This window comes from Antechinus flavipes, chromosome 4 (genome assembly GCF_016432865.1).
Source record: "Antechinus flavipes isolate AdamAnt ecotype Samford, QLD, Australia chromosome 4, AdamAnt_v2, whole genome shotgun sequence".
In the NCBI taxonomy this organism is placed as follows: Eukaryota; Metazoa; Chordata; class Mammalia; order Dasyuromorphia; family Dasyuridae; genus Antechinus; species Antechinus flavipes.
The window spans coordinates 181,730,679-181,751,260 of record NC_067401.1 but is presented as its reverse complement, the minus strand read 5'-3'; the positions used below and the strand labels follow the sequence as shown (position 1 = coordinate 181,751,260).

At 38.6% G+C, this 20,582-nt stretch overlaps 1 protein-coding gene across 1 annotated transcript; it reads right to left on the bottom strand.

Annotated features, from left to right (window-relative positions):
• Window positions 1-16,554: 16,554 nt before the first annotated feature.
• Window positions 16,555-20,462, bottom strand: LOC127560810 (histone H2A type 1-H-like). Its single transcript, XM_051995687.1, has one exon. The coding sequence runs from the start codon at window positions 20,389-20,391 to the stop codon at window positions 19,999-20,001; it is 393 nt and encodes a 130-aa protein (XP_051851647.1). The 5' UTR covers window positions 20,392-20,462; the 3' UTR covers window positions 16,555-19,998.
• Between the last annotated feature and the right edge of the window lie 120 nt (window positions 20,463-20,582).

The following is a 20,582-nucleotide window of genomic DNA, read 5'->3' as shown; positions in this document are numbered from 1 at the left end:
GTTAAGGGAAAAATCTTCAATATTTATTAAAGTGAAGAGATGAATAAAGATTGTGATAGCAATATGGGCAAGAAAGATTGCTATAGCAATATGGGTAGCTGTGACAGGAAGCCAGCTAACAGAGAGCAATCCGAGCTGAGCAAACCGTTGCAATAGCAATCCCCAAAGTCTCTCCTTCCCCTTCCTTTTCCACTCCCCTGCCTCCACCACCAAAATCGTCATTTCCTATACAACACATCAGGACTTGCACAAAGAGTGGGCCGGGGCCATTCTTTCTCCAAGCTTATATATTAATAGAGTATAGTCCAATTACTATTTAGCCTCATGTGCTTGGGACCTCAGTGCATCAACTCAAGCCTCAGCCCATTACACTTATCTACTTTCCCTTTTCCCTTATCAGGCTTACTACCTTCCTTTGTTTTGCTCAGAAAAATTCTCATAGCTCTAGCAGCTTCTGTCAGCCAGAGACTAGCATTAGCCAATTCCTCTGGATTATACGGATCTCTATTATTCACATATATATTCAATTGTTGACATAACCAATCCTCAGCAGAACCATATTTTGGCCAGATTATTCCCCCACCAATATTTTGGTTACCCCAAACAAAACAGCAATATTTAATCATTATTTTCTTGTCTTTCCCTTTATACCTGGGTAACTTATCCCAGTCTCTATGAGTCGACTCCCAAGTGGGCTGTCAATTGGAATTCCCTGGCTATCGTCCTGACATAAATCTTTGGACTGCTTCTGTCCCATTTTTTACAACTTGGTCTCAAACCAAATTGTCAGCGGAGGTTCTTCATTACCCTCATGCCCCACAGTCACCCAAGAGAGCCTCCTTAGAAAGTCCTTTATGGTTGGGGTCAATAGCAGTCCACCAAAACATTTTTTTTTTAAGAGGGCTAGTTCCTTGTGTCTCCCTCGATCCAGCCAATAGACCCCCAGATTTCCCAAGAGCTTTGTTTGCCTCGAGAACAGCGTGTTTTCTTTTCAGACTGCTGCTGGCCCATCAGAATTCTATTTCTCCTTTTGGTCTTCAATTCTGCTTTCCACTGAGTATCTCTGCCTCAGGTCTTTTGTCTGAGAGGGAGGGAGACTACACACTCAGAGCCAGAGATCTTGGAAAAACTAACTGTGAACACACCTATCCCCATTCGGGATGCGCAGCCATCTCCCCCAAAGACTCATGCCAGACGAGCCCCCAAAACTGTGAGGGATAGAAATCCTAACCAAAAAAAATGACTACTCAGAGACTTCTTGAAGTAAAAAGGAAAAAAAGTTGTTTATTAATATTCTCATGAGAATGAGCAATTCCACCATGAGAAGGCAAAGAGAGAAAGCTCATGGTAGAAGGGCTAAAGAATTAGAAAAAATATAGTTTTTATAGTTTAGTTACAAAAGATTACATCATGGGTTGGGGAGCATTAAGAAATAGGTGTCCTCTACCCTTAATTGAATGTTAGACATTGGTGCCAAAAACAGATTAGAACGGAATGCTTTCAGATTCCCTGGTTCCGAGAGGAACCATACATCAGATCTTCAAGTTCAGATTATCAGGCTAATAGCATTTAACTGATAGTCTAAATATTGATAACATTGAACAGTGATAAATATCATCATTTTAGGTTAAGTAAATATATCTAGAGTTTAAGTAAATATTGGCTAATACTCAACATATTTATGCAGATCACAGACATAGAAATAATAAAAAATAAAATATAGAAAAGGAATTTAAACATTCCTGGAAGTTCTTCAATTTATCTCCACTCCACACAAATATGAAAGAATTCACGAACAGGAAATCTTAGTGGTAAAAAAGGAAGTTTTATTTTTCACTAAGAAGCTCTCTCTTAGTGGACAAAGCTCTTAATGAGATTTGCAAAGAATGTGTTAACAGAAATCTATTTTATGAGCAGATCTTGGAGCTGGGGGCAGTTTGAGCTGATTATTCAGACCAAGATCTCCCAATTGAATGAAATTACTTTGAAGGCTTTTTTCCAGAGTTTGGAGTTACCTGAAGGGGGATCTGACTATCCAAAAGATCATTGGGGGGGGGGGGGGGGAGGGGTGATGTGCCCAAAAATTTCAATTGAATGATGTCGCTTATCTTAAAAAAAACCTGTCTGGAAAATGTGTCCTCTCCCAAGCTCTGGGAGACCCCAAATCCCCCTTCTTTTACATATTAAAGGGGACACAATTTCAGAGTTCACCCGTGTCATTTCTCCCCCCTCAAGCAGTTACCCCCCAAATTCATTTGGGGTAAAGGTCTCATTTTTCTGTAACTGCTTTGATTTCACAAGGGTTGTAGAGATATCCCCAAGTTTACCGGGAAAGGGGGCAAATTGGGGTGGGGTTGTGTTCAAGCCAAGAGGGGAAGTGTGAGATCTGAGATCTGAAGACAGCAGGAGTGGAATTTAAGGGGTGTTATGTGTCCCAGGACTTCCAGGCTGAAGGAACAGTTGAAAATTTGCAGCTTGAGGCCTACAGGAAACAAGTCTTAAAAGTGGGATGTCATCCAGGCTTGAGATTGTGACATTTGGGAATTGGGCCTTTTGTGAAAATGCATCAGGTCCCATCTGTGGACTGCCTTAACCATGTTGATAGTCCACCCAACAATGCTAAACAACCCCCACTGCCCACAGCACTCTGTAGCGGAAAAGTAGTTAAGGACTTAATTACTGGCAGGGGTCATAGGATGCTAATCAAGAAAAGTAGGAGAGAAAATGCTAGTATAGCAAAGAGTTCTCATCTTTGGAGTGAGAAATTAGAGTGAGAGTGAGAGAAAGGATGCAGACAATTCCATCCTTCTTCTTTCAGAGTGCTCACAGGAGAACTCTGAAATATCTGAGAAGTAAAAGCTGAACTGTTTGACTCTCTGCAAGATTAGGCAGGTTTAGCAATTGCCTTGATGCCTTCAAAGCCTTCTCAGCCCTGCAGGAAAAAAATTCTATGGCAATTAACAAAACTGAAAGCTGTTTGAAACTCCCCGTAAGGGGATATTTGCATAAAGTCTATTTGCCAATCTCCACCTGGGTATGTGCTCCTTCTTTGAACCGACTTCAGGAGAGGGGGAGGTTTAACAAATTCTTTATGATTCACTTGGGCACAAATTGGGCAGGCCTGGCAAACCTGTTTGATTGTTTCTCCTACCTTGTGACCAGTGAAAATGCGTTTCACCAGAGATTGGAAAGCATTTCTTCCAGAGTTTCCACTGACTAGCCTCTGGGATTAAGAGGTGGTTTGAGGGCGTTTGAAAGTAGCCACAGGTAGAAAGGATGTACCTCTTTTCTTCTGCAAGGATTTTCTCCTGTGAACAATAGGAAGGGGTATAAGAATCAAGGAGCTGGGGGATTACAGGTGCCATGATCAACGGTAAATGGGCAGCAGCTTTAGCAGCTGAATCTGCAAACTTGTTTCTCTTGGCCTGAAGTGAATCTCCCTTCTGGTGTCCTTTACAAAATATGACTGAAACCTCCCTGAGTTTGTGGACAGCTTACAACAGCTGTAGAATTTTTCCTTTGTGTTTAATGGGAAAATTCTTTGTTGTCAACAGACCCCTTTCTTTCCATATAGCCCCATGAGCATGTAAAATATGAAAAGCATATTTGGAGTCAGTAAAGATATTCACTCTCATTCCCTTCCCCAATTCCAAAGCTCTGGTTAGGGCAATGAGTCCAGCCTTTTGGGCAGAAGTCTCAAGAGGCAGTGGCTTACCTCCATAGCATAGTGTGCTATGAAGAGTCACCATAGAACAACCTGCCTTTCTTTCCCCATTTTCAAAAAAGCTTGACCCATCTGTAAACCACTTCCCATTTGGGTTCTCAAAGGGAATTTGCCTTAAGTCAGAGCTGCTGGAGTAGACAGATTCTAGAGCTTCTTCACAATTATGGATAATTTCTCCCTGTTGGGAGGTGCCAGGGAGCAAGGTGTCAGGATTTAGGGTATGGCACACCAAGAGAGTCAGGTTGGGGGTATTTAGCAGGAGCATCTGAGAGTAAGTTTCCCACTTGCAAGCCACTGGTGCCCTTTGGCTTCTAAAATGCTCCAGACCAGAGTTAAAACCTCTAATGGCTGTCCCAAGGTTAAAATGTACTGGGTCTCAAGATCTCTTAACTCTCTAAAAGCTGGTGCTTAAAATTTTCTCTGGAGGTCTGAGAAGAGAAAATTGGGTCCCCGATTTCATCATTAAATCACACCCCAATAAGGCAACAGATTAAGCAGGGAATAATCGAGCATTTAAATGACAGGTCACCAAACTGGTGAGGCAGAGGAGAGGTCTCGAGACAACCCTTGAGTTCACCAGCAATCCCCACTCTATGGGGGGAGGGGTAAGAGAGACCAGAGTTGCAGAGCAAGAGTGAAGGAGCTTCTATTCCATAGCAAAAAGAAATGCAAAGGTCTTATTGGCCACCAGATGTTGGGCTGTCGGGTGTTGGGGTCCTGGTGGTACTAGGGGGAACTTGACCAAGCTCCAAACTCCTGTCTGAGGCCAGGGCATTGGGCGGGGGTAGCAGCTTGTCCCCTGTAGGCAGTCTCCCCTCCAGTGCTCCTCTTGTTCCAACTCAGGACAAGCACTGGGGAGTCTCCTCAGACAGATTCCATGACACCTAAAGCACGAACCTCTGCGGTTCCTGGAAATAACAGCCAAGAGTAGGGACTTTTCTCCAAATCTGACTTTAATTCTGTGGCCTCTGTCCTAGGCTACAACTTGATTCCTATCATTAAAGACTTCAACAGCTGTTTTTAAGAGAGAAATTTGAATGACCAAATCTGGCTACTGTATATCTCTGTATATGTGGGGCTGATTGTTTAACATTAACATCTCCCCAGGACAGATCAAGGAGGGCATTGACCTTGGACCCCTCAAAAGGCTAGGTGGGGTTCTTAGAATAATGGCCAGGTTTTTCTGCAGGTTGGGAGAGATTGACATTGAAAGAGGCACCTATACTCTGAGTGTCTCTCCTGGAGGGAGTACTGTTTCTCCCAGGAGGCAGATTTAGAAGCCTCCTAACCAAGGACTGCATAGGGATGCAGATGGGGGGGCTCCCTTGTCCCCAGAGGGGCTGGAAGGAAGGAGTTTGGTTTCCTTCCAGCAAGTTGAAGCAGCATCCTATACTGCTATTTTAATTTAAGTTTTCCAGTTTTGAGATCTTTCAAGATGAATTTGTTTCTGCCTAAGGAAGGATCTTCAGAAACAAAGCACCATTTTGCCACAAGCTTTAGTTTCCCCGATTCTATAGCTACTCGTCCATCTCTAGACATCTCTAGAGATGGAGAGATGACAAAATGTTCCCTGAGTAAGGGGGAATTTTTTCAAAGAATGCAGGAATTCCCATTCAGGCATTCCTGAGAGAACCTGTGGGAGGTTTGTGGAAAGATATAAAAATTTGAAAAGTGACTGGGTTTACTGGAACAGTGAATTAGTATATATATCTTTGCCTGAATGAATTCACAGTTGAGATTATATAACAATTTGTAGTAGACTGAGTCGGTATGATTTCATTATTTTATTCAGCTTTGTTCAGTTTTGTCATTTCTGATCCTATGCCATCAGTTTTTTAATATCCCTTTCTCTCCACTCACAGATCTACTAATCTAATGCAAACCTTTATTATATCTTTCCTGGATTGTTGCAATAATCTTCTGGTTTCTCTTTCTGTTTCAAATCTCTTAACATTTTGTACTCTACTCAAATAGAAAAATGATTTTCCTAAAGCCACCTAGCCTTGTAATGGTGGAGAAACTGAGCAAGACAGAGATTTGAGAACAATTTAATAGTTTATTAAATAGAGAGATTTTCTGGGACCAAATGATCCATCTTTGGTCCCAGGGCTGAACGAGACTATCCTCTCAAAGAATCCAGCCCTAAGTATCGGGACAGAAAGATTTTTATAGGATAACAAGAACAATGACATAATGAGATAGGTACCCGGATGGGGATAACCTAATGTGGGTAGGCACCTAGGATGACACAATGGAGGGAGGTACTGGAGAGGTTTCTGATATTCTAATGGTGTCTAAAATGGATAGACCTTTATCCTGTCAAACATTAAGAAGGAATGATTATAGCCTAAAGATATAAAACCTTCATCTCATCAAACATTAAGAGGGAAAGGTTATAACCTGAGGCAGAGTAACTAAATAGGACAATTGGGAAACTGGGTCAGAACATTAAAAGGGAACTGTGGCACAACAGTCTTACCATGTCAATCCCTTACTCAATAAATTCATAATTCTCTTTCCTAACCTATACTTGACTCTCCTGTACATTTTTTTATTATACTGTATGGCTTTCTTGCTCTCAGGTGATACTTCATCCATAAAGTTATGTCTTCACTTGCTGAGGACATACTTAAAATACAGTTTCTCTTTTTTATCTTTGAGATTACCTAATATTTAGCATATGTTTATCTTAAATGTTCTTAATTGTTTATATATTGTCTTTTTCATCAGAATGTGAATTCTTCAGTGCAGTTACAACTAGCAACTAAATCAGAAACTGTTTCCTACCCATATGATAAGAGAACTCAGAATGTCTTCTCCCAGAAGCTGGTTCTACATGAATATCTTCATTTTAAGTAATTTGGCCATTTGCAAAACCCAGCCACACTTAGAAGACCCAGCAGACAGTGTACATATATTGGTGGGGAAGGAAAAGTTTAGCTGGAACTTGGAGTGCTACCTAGTGGCTAATTTCTATGAAAGTCAGGCTTTTGCTTGAAAAAAATAGTTTTGAAAATATTTCTGCTCTCAGAACTAATAAGAACAATTCTTTTCTTTACTTTTCTTTTTTTTTTTTTAAATAACTTTTTATTGACAGAACCCATGCCAGGGTAATTTTTTACAACATTATCCCTTGCACTCACTTCTGTTCTGATTTTTCCCCTCCCTCCCTCCACCCCCTTCCCCAGATGGCAAGCAGTCCTTTACATGTTAAATAGGTTACAGTATATCCTAGATACAATATGTGTGCAGAACTGAACAGTTCTCTTGTTGCACAGGGAAAATTGGATTCAGAAAGTATAAATAACCCAGGAAGAAAAACAAAAATGCAAGCAGTTTATATTCATTTCCCAGTGTTCTTTCTTTGGGCTATCATATTATTAAATGGAGAGATTTTCTGGGACCAAAAGCTTCTGTCCATCCTTGATCAATTGAAACTGAATTAGCTCTCTTTATCGAAAAGCTCCACTTCTGGATCTCTTCGATAAAGAGAGCCTTAATTGATCAAAGATGGACAGAAGCAGCTACACCCAGAGAAAGAACACTGGGAAATGAATATAAACTGCTTGCATTTTTGTTTTTCTTCCCGGGTTATTTTTACCTTCTGAATTCAATTTTCCCTGTGCAACAAGAAAACTGTTCGGTTCTGCACACATATATTGTATCTAGGATATACTGCAACCCATTCAACATGTAAAGAAGTGCTTGCCATCTGGGGGAAGGGGTGGAGGGAGGGAGGGGAAAAATCGGAACAGAAGTGACTGCAAGGGATAATGCTGTAAAAAATTACCCTGGCATGCATTCTATCAATAAAAAGTTATTAAAAAAAAGAAAAGAAAAGAAAAGATCCACTTCCATCAGAATACATCCTCATACAGTATCAATGTTGAGGTATATAATGATCTCCTGGTTCTGCTCATTTCACTTAGCATCAGTTCATGTAAGTCCCACCAGTCCTCTCTACATTCATCCTGCTGGTCATTTCTTATGGAAAAATAATATTCCATAACGTTCATATACCACAATTTACTCAATCATTCTCCAAATGATGGGCATCCATTCATTTTCCAGCTTCTAGCCACTACAGACAGGGCTGCCACAAACATTTTGGCACATACAGGTCTGTGATGATTCTTTTCTTCTTTATAAATAATAATGTAAGATGAATGATTCTCTCTGGGGGAGAGGTGCAGGTTTCTCAAGGGAGGTTTTCTTGGAGGCAGTCTTGGTTGCAGTTGAAAGTAATAATCATCCAAAAGGCAGCCAGCTGATAAAAGTTCAGATCTTTTATTGTCTCTAATATAGCCCGGTTAGCTTAGAGCCCTCCGAATGTCTCCAAATTCAAAGGTTTTGTCCTTCAGCCTCTGCCTCTGCTTTCTTCAGCTTCCAGAGCCAGCACAAAGATGGAATGAATCTCTTGTCTCCTTCACTTGGGGCTCGGCTAGCTTTCTGGTAAGTCTATCAGACCAGCTTGGTCTCAGTAGGGGAAGTGCAGGAGCCCAGCCACCAACCACAGTGGTATGAGATGAAGATGAATCTGGTTGTCCGCTGAACTCTCGACCCATAGCTTCTTCCTCTGAAAACTCGTCTTCTGCCACCAGCCAGCCAAGTGGAAAATATTCTGGAATAGATCTCTCTTCACGGGCCTTATATAAGACTCTTCTGAGAGAATGGGATTATGGGTTTTCTCCCATAATGCTCTCTCGCCCTAAGAGCTTTAAGGGAGGTGTGAATTCACAAAGTTACTAAGTTTACTTTGTGAATCTGGCATACTTGTGAACTCCAATGAGTAAAGGTGTAAACACAAGCATTGTACTAATTAGTTCTACTTAGTTTCAGGTTCTGGCCCAAAACATCTTCTTGTAAGATCAGATCAACAATCTATCAACTCTAATGAGTTAGCAGTTTGTAAAGATTCCAACACAGGTCCCTTTCCCTTCTTTAGTATCTCTTTGGGGTATAAGCCCAGTAGAAACACTGCTGGATCAAAGGGTATGCACAGTTTGATAACTTTTTGAGCATACTTCCAAATTGCTCTCCAGAATGGCTGGATGTGTTCACAGTTCCACCAACAACGTATCAGTGTCCCTGTTTTCCCACATCCCCTCCAACATTCCGCATTATCTTTCCTTGTCATTCTAGCCAATCTGACAGGTGTGTAGTGGTATCTCAGAGTTGTCTTAATTTGCATTTCTCTAATTAATAATGATTTGTAGCATATTTTCATATGGCTATAAATAGTTTTAATTTCTTCATCTGAGAGTTGTCCATATCCTTTCACCATTTATCAATTGGAGAATGGCTTGATTTCTTATAAAGTAGAGTCAGTTCTCTATATATTTTGGAAATAAGGCCTTTATCAGAACCTTTGACTGTAAACATGTTTTCCCAGTTTATTGTTTCCCTTCTAATCTTGTCTGCATTAGTTTTCTTTGTACAAAAACTTCTCAATTTAATATAATCAACATTTTCTATTTTGTGGTCAGTAGTGATTTCTAGTTCTTCTTTGGTCATAAATTCCTTCCTCTTCCACAGGTCTGAGAGGTAAACTATCCTATGCTCTTCCAATTTACTTATAATCTCATTCTTTATGCCTAGGTCATGAACCCATTTTGACCTTATCTTGGTGTACAGTGTTAAGTGTGGGTCAATGCCTAGTTCCTGCCATACTAATTTCCAATTTTCCCAGCAATTTTTGTCAAATAATGCATTCTTATCCCAAAAACTGTTTTGTCCTTTGAATCTAACCTCTTCCATTGATCAACTAGTCTATTTTTTAGCCAATACCACATGGTTTTAGTAACTGCTGCTTTATAATATAATTTTAGATCTGGTACAGCTAGGCCAACTTCATTTGATTTTTTTTCATTAATTCCCTTGAAATTCTTGACCTTTTGTTTTTCCATATGAACTTTGTTGTTATTTTTTCTAGGCCATCAAAATAGTTTTTTGGGAGTCTGATTGATATAGCACTAAATAAATAGATTAGTTTAGGTAGTATTGTTATCTTTATTATATTTGCTCACCCAATCCAAGAGCATTTAATATTTTTCCAATTGGTTAGGTCAGACTAAATTTGTGTGGAAAGTGTTTTGTAGTTTGCTCATAAAATTCCTGATTTTCCCTTGGCAGATAGATTCTTAAATATTTTATACAATCAGTAGTTACTTTAAATGGAATTTCTCTTTGTAACTCTAACTGTTCAGTTTTGTTAGTAATATATAAGAATGCTGATGACTTATGTGGGTTTATTTTGTACCCTGCAACTTTGCTGAAGGTGTGGATTGTTTCTAATAACTTTTCAATAGAATCTCTGGGGTTCTCTAACTCCATCATATGATCAGCAAAGAGTGATAATTTGGTTTCCTCATTGTCCATTCTTATTCCTTTAATCTCTTTCTCAACTCTTATTGCCAAAGCTAGCATTTCTAATACAATATTAAATAGTAATGGTGATAGTGGGCAACCTTGTTTCACTCCTGATCTTATTGGGAATGGTTGCAGTTTGTCCCTGTTACATATGATGCTTACTGCTGGTTTTAAATAGATGCTACTGATTATTTTAAGGAAAAGTCCATTTATTCCTATACTCTCAAGAGTTTTTAATAGGAATGGATGTTGCATTTTATCAAATGCTTTTCCTGCATCTATTGAGATGATCATATGGTTTTTGTTAATTTGATTATTAATATGGCCAATTATACTGATAGTTTCCCTAATATTGAACCAGCCCTGTATTCCTGGTATAAATCCTACTTGATCATGGTATATTATCCTGGGGATGATTTTCTGTAGTCTTTTTGCTGATATCTTATTTAAGGTTTTAGCATCAATATTCATTAGGAGATTGGTCTATAATTTTCTTTCTCTGTTTTCAACCTACCTGATTTAGGTATCAGTACCATGTCTGTGTCATAAAAGGAATTTGGTAGAACTCCTTCATTCCCTATTTTTTCAAATAGTTTATAAAGCATTGGGGCTAATTGTTCTTTAAAGGTTTGGTAGAATTCACATGTAAATCCATTTGGTCCCCAGGAATTTTTTTTAAGGGAGTTGATTAATAGCTTGTTCTATTTCTTTTTCTGAAATGGGACTATTTAAACAATTTACTTCCTCCTTTGATAATCTGGGAAGCCTATATTTTTGGAGGTAGTCATCCATTTCACTTAGGTTATCAAATTTATTGGCATAAAGTTGGGCAAAGTAACCCCTTATTATTTCTTTAATTTCCTCTTCATTAGTGGAAAGTTCTCCTTTTTCATTTTTAAGACTACTAATTTGATTTTCCTCTCTCCTTTTTCTAATCAGATTTACCAAAGGTTTATCAATTTTATTGGTTTTTTCATAAAACCAACTCTTAGTTTTATTTATTAGTTCAATAGTTTTTTTTTTTTTTACTTTCTATATTATTAATTTCTCCTTTTAATTTTAGAATTTCAAGGTTAGTAATTGATTGGGGGGTTTTAATTTGGTCTTTTTCTAGCTTTTTAAGTTGCAGGCCCAATTCACTGATCTTCTCTTTATTTTATTCAAGTAAGCCTTTAAGGATATAAAATTTCCCCTCATTACTGCTTTGGCTGCATCCCATAAATTTTGGTATGATGTCTCACCATTGTCATTATCTTGAGTGAAATTATTAATTGTGTCTATAATTTGCTGTTTCACCCAATCATTCTTTAAGATGAGATTATTTAGTTTCCAATTACTTTTGGTCTATTTACATCTAACTTTTTCTTGAATGTAGTTTTTATTTCATTGTGATCTGAAAAGAAAGCATTTACTATTTCTGCCTTCCTGCATCCTGAAAGCATTCCTGTCTTTTTTTGTGTAAGCTCCATGAACTGCTGAGAAGAAAGTATACTCCTTTCTGTCACCATTCAGTTTTCTCCAGAGATCTATCATACCTAATTTTTCTAATATTCTATTTACCTCTTTAATTTTTTTCTTATTTGTTTTGTGATTTGATTTATCTAAATCTGAGAGTGTAAGATTGAGATCTCCCACTATTATAGTTTTGCTATCTATTTCTTCTCGCAACTCTCTTAAATTCTCCTTTAGGAAGTTAGATGCTATGCCACTTGGTGCATATATGTTTACTACTGATATTGCTTCATTGTCTATAGTACCCTTTAGCAAAATATAGTTTCCTTCCTTATCTCTTTTAATTAGATGAATTTTTGCTTTTGCTTGATCTGAGATAAGGATGGCTACCCCTGCTTTTTTGACTTCACCTGAAGCATAATAGTTTCTGCTCCAGAATTCTTTTATTTTCTATTATTTTCTTTATATTTTCTATTTATCTTCTATTACTTTCTAATTCCAAGTATTATTTCATTTCATTATTATTCCACATATAATTTCATTTAATCTTTACTAAAACCTAGTCAGGTAGGCAGTCAACAAAAATTCATTATATGCAAAAGTAAACTGGTGATAACCTCAGAGAGAAGGCACTAAGATTAAGGAGAACTGGGAAGGTTTCAAAGGTGTGACTTTAGTTAAGTGAAACAAAGCAATGTAGAAAATAGAGAAGAAGTGTAATGACCGCGTATTTAAAATCAGCCGGAGTCAGGAATTCAGGTTAAGGGAAAAATCTTCAATATTTATTGAAGTGAAGAGGTGAATAAAGATTGCAATAGCAAACATAGGCAAGAAAGATTGCAATAGCAAATATAGGCAGTTGCGACAGGAAGCCAGCTAAGAGAGAGAGACGCGAGCCGAGCCAACCGTGGCAATGGAAATCCCAAAAGCCTCTCCTCCCCTTCCTTTTCCACTCCCCTGCCTCCACCCACCAAAATCGTCATTTCCTATACAACACATCAGGACTTGCACAAAGAGTGGGTGGGGGCCATTCTTTCTCCAAGCTTATATATTAATAGAGTATGGTCCAATTACTATTTAGCCTCATGTGCTTGGGACCTCAGTGCATCAACTCAAGCCTCAGCCCATTACATCTCCCGCTTTCTTTTGTTTTAGAACACAGGTGATCATGCCATCCCTGACTCCTCAGGGAGGTCAGAGCCCCCAAGGGGAGGTGATCACACCCTCCCTGATTTTTCAGGAAAGGAGGTGAAAGCACCGAAAAGGAGGTGATCATGACCCCCCTGACTTCTCAGGAAGGGAGGTGAAAGCACTAAAAAGGAGATAATCACACCCTCCCTGACATCTCAGGAAGGGAGATGAAAAGCACCAAAGGGAAGTGGGGGTTGCTAGCAGGTTTCTGGGCTCAAGGGTCTTATTATGCACAAACCCATCAGCATGGGAACACATAGCACATAGCACATAGCAACAACGCAGAGGCTATTAGTGATGACTCTCCCCACAGTCAGTGCAGGCTTGATGTGGTGTAACAAACATGAATTATACACCCAAGTAACGGTATAACAAACAATATAAATCAACATTGTGTTGCAAAAGATTGCCAGAAGTCCTAGAAGGAGAGTATGTAAACAGCAGTCACACATACACCTCTTCAGCAGCCAAGAGATAGTCCAAAACCAGTCTATTGTCCATTGCTTCACATATCAGGGAATCCAATGATCCCCCCAAGTTTTTGAAGTCCAGCAAAAGTCTTTTTATGTCTTAGGGAATCCAATGATTCCAGCAGATTTTGAAGTCCTGTAACAGTCTTATCATTTCTCAGAAAATCCAATGATTCCTGAGGGATTTAAAGTCCTACAACAATCTTATGTCTCAGAGAATCCAATGATTTCTGAGGGTTTTGAAGTCCAATGATTTTCTATGTCCATGAGTCAAACGCCATAACTGCTACACTCTTTGAATGGTGAGCACAATCAGCAACAGAACTACCCGATGTTTCTTGGGTCTTCTCCTTTGTTTCAAGGGTCTGCTCCGTCTCTCTGCGATGGACAAGGCGAATACGGCTCGTTGGCACCCATCTGATTCCTTCTCCACCTGTAGAGATACAAGCAAACCCTCTCCCCCAAGCAGTTAGCCTATCTGTTCCCTTCCATTCACCACTTTCTGGGTCTCTCCACATCACCTGGTGATTATCTAAAGATAGTGGAGCTGCTCGCACTGGACATTGCCCTTCCGGTGGGTTATAAAACCTGTCTGCCGGAGCCAGTGCATCTTTGTCAAAAATCAAGAAGTTAATAGTATAAAGAGCTAGATTTAGAAGTTCTCTAGGGTTACCTGTGGCTCCCCCTTTCTTCTGTTTTTGGAGCAGCGTTTTAATGTCTCTGTTTCTCCTCTCTACTATTGCCTGTCCTTGAGGATTAAAGGGTATGCCAGTGGTGTGTAAAATCTTATACTGTGCACAAAAGTGTGCAAAATGTTTGGAGGTGTATGCAGGACCATTGTCTGTTTTTATTGCTTGTGGCACACCCATAATGGCAAATGCTTGCATGAGGAATTCAGTGACCACTCGGGCTGTCTCTTTTGCTGCTGGTGTGGCAAAAGTGAATTCTGAAAAGGTGTCTACCACAACATGGATAAAAGACAGACGACCGAAAGATTTATAATGGGTCACATCCATTTGCCAGATTTCATTGGGTCTCAAACCACGAGAGTTCTTCCCTGGAGGTAGTGTAGGAGCATGGAAAGGAAGGCAAGCTTTTACAGCTTTTTATTATGCTCCTAGCTTCCTCTTTTGTAATCCCAAATTATAAACGCAAAGCTCGAGCAGCCTGATGGTACTTAGAATGGGATTCCTGGGCCTCCTGAAATAAAGGCGTACTGGCTAACATAGTTAAAAGGCTATCTGCCTTTGAATTCCCATCAAAAATAGGGCCTGGGAGTCCACTATGTGAGTGGACATGCAAGATATAAATATTACCTGGATGTTTTCTCACTTGCTCCTGAAGTTCCTTAAAGAGCTGATATATATTAGAAGCTGCAAATTTTATTTGGGCTGTGGCAATTCTTTGTACCACACCTACTGAATAGGCTAAATCAGATATTATATTTATGTCTCCTGGGTAATAAGTGAGAGCTAACATGATTGCATATAATTTGTTCTGCTGAGTGGACTGAAAAGGAGTTCTGATTACTCTCTTTATAGTTAAGTCATGAGAGTATACAGCACAAATATTGTGTTTGGCTGCATCTGTAAAGATAGTTGGTCCTTTAAGAGGAACTTTAGAAACTTTTTCTTCAAGAATCCATTTGGCGCCCAAGCGTGGGAACCAAGGACCCTACTTTCACTGAAGAAGTCTCCAGTGACCAGGAACTTAGGTGAGTATAAGACAAACAGGGAACTTATTTTCTTAAAGACTAAAGCAGTAACTTTTTGGCTGAAATGGGACAGATCCTAGGTAAAGATTCTCCATCCCCCACCCCAACCCCCCTACCCCCAGCCCCACCCAGGAGTGGTGCTATAGAAAGCCTGTGTGAACTGATAGAAGAGGAAGGGCTAGTTGTAGCTTGGGAACACGCAGCTAAACTTCTGGGTACATTAAAACGCACCTCCCCTGGGTTCTTAGAGGAAGAGCAAATGTCTCTGGGTAACTGGGCATTGGTTGGTCAACAGCTCTCTGATTATAACATTGAAAACCCTCAGTCAGTTCCCTTCGAGGCATTCTATTTATACAATACGATACAGTTGGCCTTAAAATACCATATAAGTTCTAGGAGAAAAGGAAAAAACTCTAAGAATAGCCAAATGCGGAAGCCTGAGATAAAGGAGGAAGACAAAGAACAGATTAATGGCCATATCCCCACAGGGCATGAAGACTTAAGTGAGGCTCAAGGGCGGGGTGAATCTGAAGCAGCTTCAGCCCCACGTTGGGCGCCAAATGTAATGACCGCGTATTTAAAATCAGCCGGAGTCAGGAATTCAGGTTAAGGGAAAAATCTTCAATATTTATTGAAGTGAAGAGGTGAATAAAGATTGCAATAGCAAACATAGGCAAGAAAGATTGCGATAGCAAATATAGGCAGTTGCGACAGGAAGCCAGCTAAGAGAGAGAGACGCGAGCCGAGCCAACCGTGGCAATGGCAATCCCAAAAGCCTCTCCTCCCCTTCCTTTTCCATTCCCCTGCCTCCACCCACCAAAATCGTCATTTCCTATACAACACATCAGGACTTGCACAAAGAGTGGGTGGGGGCCATTCTTTCTCCAAGCTTATATATTAATAGAGTATGGTCCAATTACCATTTAGCCTCATGTGCTTGGGACCTCAGTGCATCAACTCAAGCTTCAGCCCATTACAAAGAAGAAGTGTTAGGGCTGGAGACAAGCTGTGTAAATGCCCAGAGTCAGTAAATAGAATATTGTGTGTCAGAGGACATCAGGCAGTATACATCGTAGATAATGATCATAAAATCATAGATTTAAAGCTAGATAATATACCCATGAAAGGGTATATTATTATATTATCACATTACATTTTATCATATATATTAGAATGAAGCTAAGTTTCAGAGAGGTAAAGTAATTAATCTAAGATAACATCAGCTAACCCAGCTAAATGCTGGGTCTTTTCCATGCTTATTACAACAGTATATTGTGAATTTTTTAGAAATAGGAATAAACTTATAGTTGATCTGGACATGGGGTTTTCTCTTGACTATGTGGCGTTAAGGTGATCTCAGTTACTTCTCTTCAATATGAAGAGAATATAAAAGTATCTGAACCTGAATATGAAATCAGATCTTTTTGACTCCAGGCCTGGCATTCTATCCACTATACCACATAGAAACCCTTAAAAATATTTTATAAATCTCAAATATGAATTATGATTTTTTCTTTAAAGCAGGATAAATTGTAGGAAAGTTAAAGCACTTCAAATAATGTAATTTTGGATTAATATCTTCTATTAGATATGTTTAAAAAGTATAAGTGCTTTCAGTGTACCAAGAACGATATTAAATAATAAAGGAGCTTACATTCTAATAAAACAAGTCCTTAAGATTAAGTATTGAGGTCTTTAGAGTCTTATTATTTTTCAACAAATATCTATTTCCAACGTATTAAATTTAAGGGGTATATAAGTCTCCTGAGAGCCATTTCTTCCCTTCAGAGCTATTCATTTGTGAATTAGCTCAGCATGAAAGTTGTAAATTTGGAGTTAGGAGAACAGATCATACTGTGCAGATTTAAATAGCAACTGTGAGGCCTTTCTTGAGTATCAACTTATTCCTGACTACTATACTTTCAAGGGAAGAAGGGATTTAATTAAGTAAACAGGAAATGAAAGACTTGAAAGCCACATAGAGAAAATTCAGAAGTTAATGGAATTCAAGAGAAAGTCATATTTAAGAAAGATTTTTTTTTTTTTTGCCAGATGGCTCTTTTCACATATATGGAAAGACAGAGCAGTAGCAGAACTGGAAGCAAATAATTTTTTAAGTGCTCTATTTTTGTTTTATTAAATTTTATTGAGTTTTTTATTAAAGATTTTTATTTTCAAACCATATGAATAGATAATTTCCAACTTTTACTCTTGCAAAACCTTGTGTTCTAAATTGCCACCCCATCTGTAAACAAGTAATACAATATATGGTAAACATATGCAATTCTTCTATACATATTTCTATAATTATTATGCTATACACAAAAAAATCAGATAAAAAATGAAAAAAATGAGAAAAAAAAACAATGCAAGCAAACAACAAAAAAATTTGAAAATACTAAGTTGTGATCCACACTCAGTCCCCACTGTCCTCTCTCTGTGTGAAGATGATTCTCTCCATCACAAGATCAGGCATTGGCCTGAAACATGGAATGTTGCCATGTACAATGATTTCCTGGTTCTGCTAATTTCATTTGGCATCAGTTTATGTAAGTCTCTCCAGGTCTCTCTTAAGTCATCCTGCTGATCATTTCTTATAGAACAGTAATATTCCATAATATTCATATACAATAACTTATCTACAATTGATGAGCATTCATCCACTCAGTTTCCAGTTTCTTGCCAATACAAAAAGGGCTACCACAAACATTTTTGTACATTTGTGTCCCTTTCCTTTCTTTAAAATCTCTTTGGGATATAAGTCCAATAGAAACACTGCTGGATCAAAACACAGTTTTAAAGCCCTTTGGACATAGTTCCAAATTGCTCTCCAAAATGGTTGGATCTGTTCACAACTCCACCAACAATGTATTAGTGTCCCAGTTTTTTCACATACCCTCCAACAATCATCATTATCTTTTCCTGTCATCTTTGCTAATTTGAGGTGTGTAGTGGTACCTGAGAATTGTCTTAACTTGCATTTCTCTGATCAATAGTGATTTAGAGCTTTTTCTAAATGACTAGAAATGGTTTCAATTTCTTCACCTCAAAATCGTCTGTTTATATACTTTGCCCATTTATCAATTGGAGAATGGTTTGAATTATGAATTTGAGTAAATTCTCTATATATTTCAGAAATGAAAGCTTTATCAGAACTTTGGATATAAATTTCCCTCCCAGTTTACTGCTTTCCTTCTAATTTGTCTACATTGATTTTGTTTGTATAAAAACTTTTTAACTTAATATAATCAAAATTATCCATTTTGCATTCCATATTATACTTTACTTCTTTCTTTGACCACAAATTCCTTCCTGCTCTACAGACTGAGAGGCAAACTATCCTTTGTTCTTCTAATGTGCTGATGGCATCACTCTTTAAGTCTAAATCATAAACCCATTTCAACCTTATCTTAGCAGAGGGTGTTAGGTGTGAGTCAATGCTTAGTTTCTGCCATATTAATTTCCAATTTTCCCAGCATTTTTTGTCAAATAGTGAGTTCTTATCTCCAAAGCTGGGGTCTTCCGGTTTGTCAAACACTAGATTACTAGTCATTGATTACTGTGTTTTGTGAACTTAACCTAGTCCACTGATCAGCCAATACCAAATGGTTTTGATGACTGCTGCTTTATAATACAGTTTTAGGTCTGATACAGCTAGGCTACCTTCATTTGCATTTTTTTTCATTAATTCCCCCTTGAACTTCTTGATCTTTTTTTCTTCCAGATTGACTAAAAATGAAGATACCTAGATCTTAACTCAGGTTATTGACCCAATTATTGCAGAGAGATCTGTTTGAGACTCACAGAGATACCTATTTCTGAGCCCAGAACAGTTAATGTTCTTAGCTTTCCAAGGACACTTAGATCTCATTTCTAAAGCTGACAGGGAGCAGAGCAGAAAAAATTGTACCAAGGAAGGGCATTCGCAGGATTTTATAACTTGCGATTGTTCTTGTTTCCTTACCATTCTATTGTCTTAAGGTCATTAATAACTTCTTAATGCTTCAAATAAATGGTATTTTTCAGCCATTCTACTTGACTTCCTGAAGGAAGGCTACAAAAAAAAAAAAAAAGGCCAAAATGCCACAAAGACAATACAGTATCCCAATTCCTTTCTTACTTTTAAGCACTAGTTTATTTCCTACCCAATCCTCTTTTTCAATTTAAAGTCTATTCCTGCTTACTCTCTATCTATACCCACTTTTAACAAATCTATCTCTAGTCCTGCCTTTTGTTGGGAACTCTAGACACAGCATCTCATTTGTGTAGTTTTTGTTTTTTACATTTGAATATTCCAATAGTCCTTCACATCCAACATATCATTGATTTGGTGCATTATATGTTTAGCCCACTTTTCTTCCTGATGTTACTGTCTCTCTGTGATATTGTTATAAAAACTGACATCTCATATTAGTTAAGTGTGGGGTTATATTTTAGTCTTTAAATCCAGAAGTTTCCAGGCCTCGTTTTACATCCATGTCTCTTGACTCTATCCTTACTGTTACCACCCTAAGAGAATTTGTTACCCACCTTGACAATTTCAAAATCTTAACTCCATTTTTCCTGTTCCAATCCAGGTCTTATCCTTGCTGCCCAAGTAATTTTTTCCTTTATCATAATTCTGCTCATTAACTTAGAAATGTTTAGTAGTACCTTTGCCCGGAATTTAAGCCTCACCATAACTTTAACACCCTAATTATTCTATCTTATTTCCTGTTACTTATGTTCTCTGTATTTCAAAACTGACCATTTTATGCCTTAATATATACTATACTCACACCTATCTTTCTTTAAACACCTTCCTTTCCATTCACTTATCTGCCTGTACTTTTAATGTCTAACCTAAATACCACTTTCATGTCCCTTTCCTCACCTTCTTCCTGGACCATTGTAATGACTTCTCAGTACATGTAATGTTCTTTAAGTTTCTAATACAAAGGATAATTTATAGAAAATATTCAGTCTACTTTCATCCCAGCAGCTACTGTTACGTGAAAAGCTCTTTCTAAAATTGTTAAGTGGCTCTTAAAAGAGCCTTTGGTTTTGGAGATTTCTCCCGGACCCCGAGCCCAGGTATTTTACTTGGTTTTGATCTTATGATGACTCTCTGTCTTCTTTGGCAAAAGTACAGCCTGAATGTTGGGCAAAACACCGCCCTGAGCAATGGTCACTTTGCCCAACAACTTGTTGAGCTCTTCGTCATTACGGATAGCCAATTGAAGGTGGCGGGGAATTATACGAGTTTTCTTGTTGTCCCGAGCAGCATTACCCGCCAGCTCCAAAATTTCGGCTGTCAGATATTCCAGAACAGCAGCCAAATAGACTGGTGCACCAGCCCCTACCCTTTCGGCATAATTACCTTTACGCAGCAAACGATGTACTCGACCTACTGGAAACTGGAGGCCTGCTCTAGAGGATCTCGACTTAGCTTTAGCGCGAGCTTTCCCCCCTTGTTTGCCGCGCCCAGACATGCCAACTCAAAATAAGACAATAGGAAAAGAAAAAGAACAAAACTAAAGCCACGAAAAGTGTCAGTGACGGCACTTTTATAGGTTTTCCAATAGTAACCTTGAGCAGCTGATTGGTTGCCCGGCAGTGTATACAAAGCAGCCAATAGGAAAGTAGAATCGAAATCTGCTTATTTACATACGCTTTCTAGTTT

What these genes read in the sequence shown, in the direction of transcription:
- LOC127560810 (XM_051995687.1), bottom strand. Translation starts at nt 20,391, where the DNA reads ATGTCTGGGCGCGGCAAACAAGGGGGGAAAGCTCGCGCTAAAGCTAAG.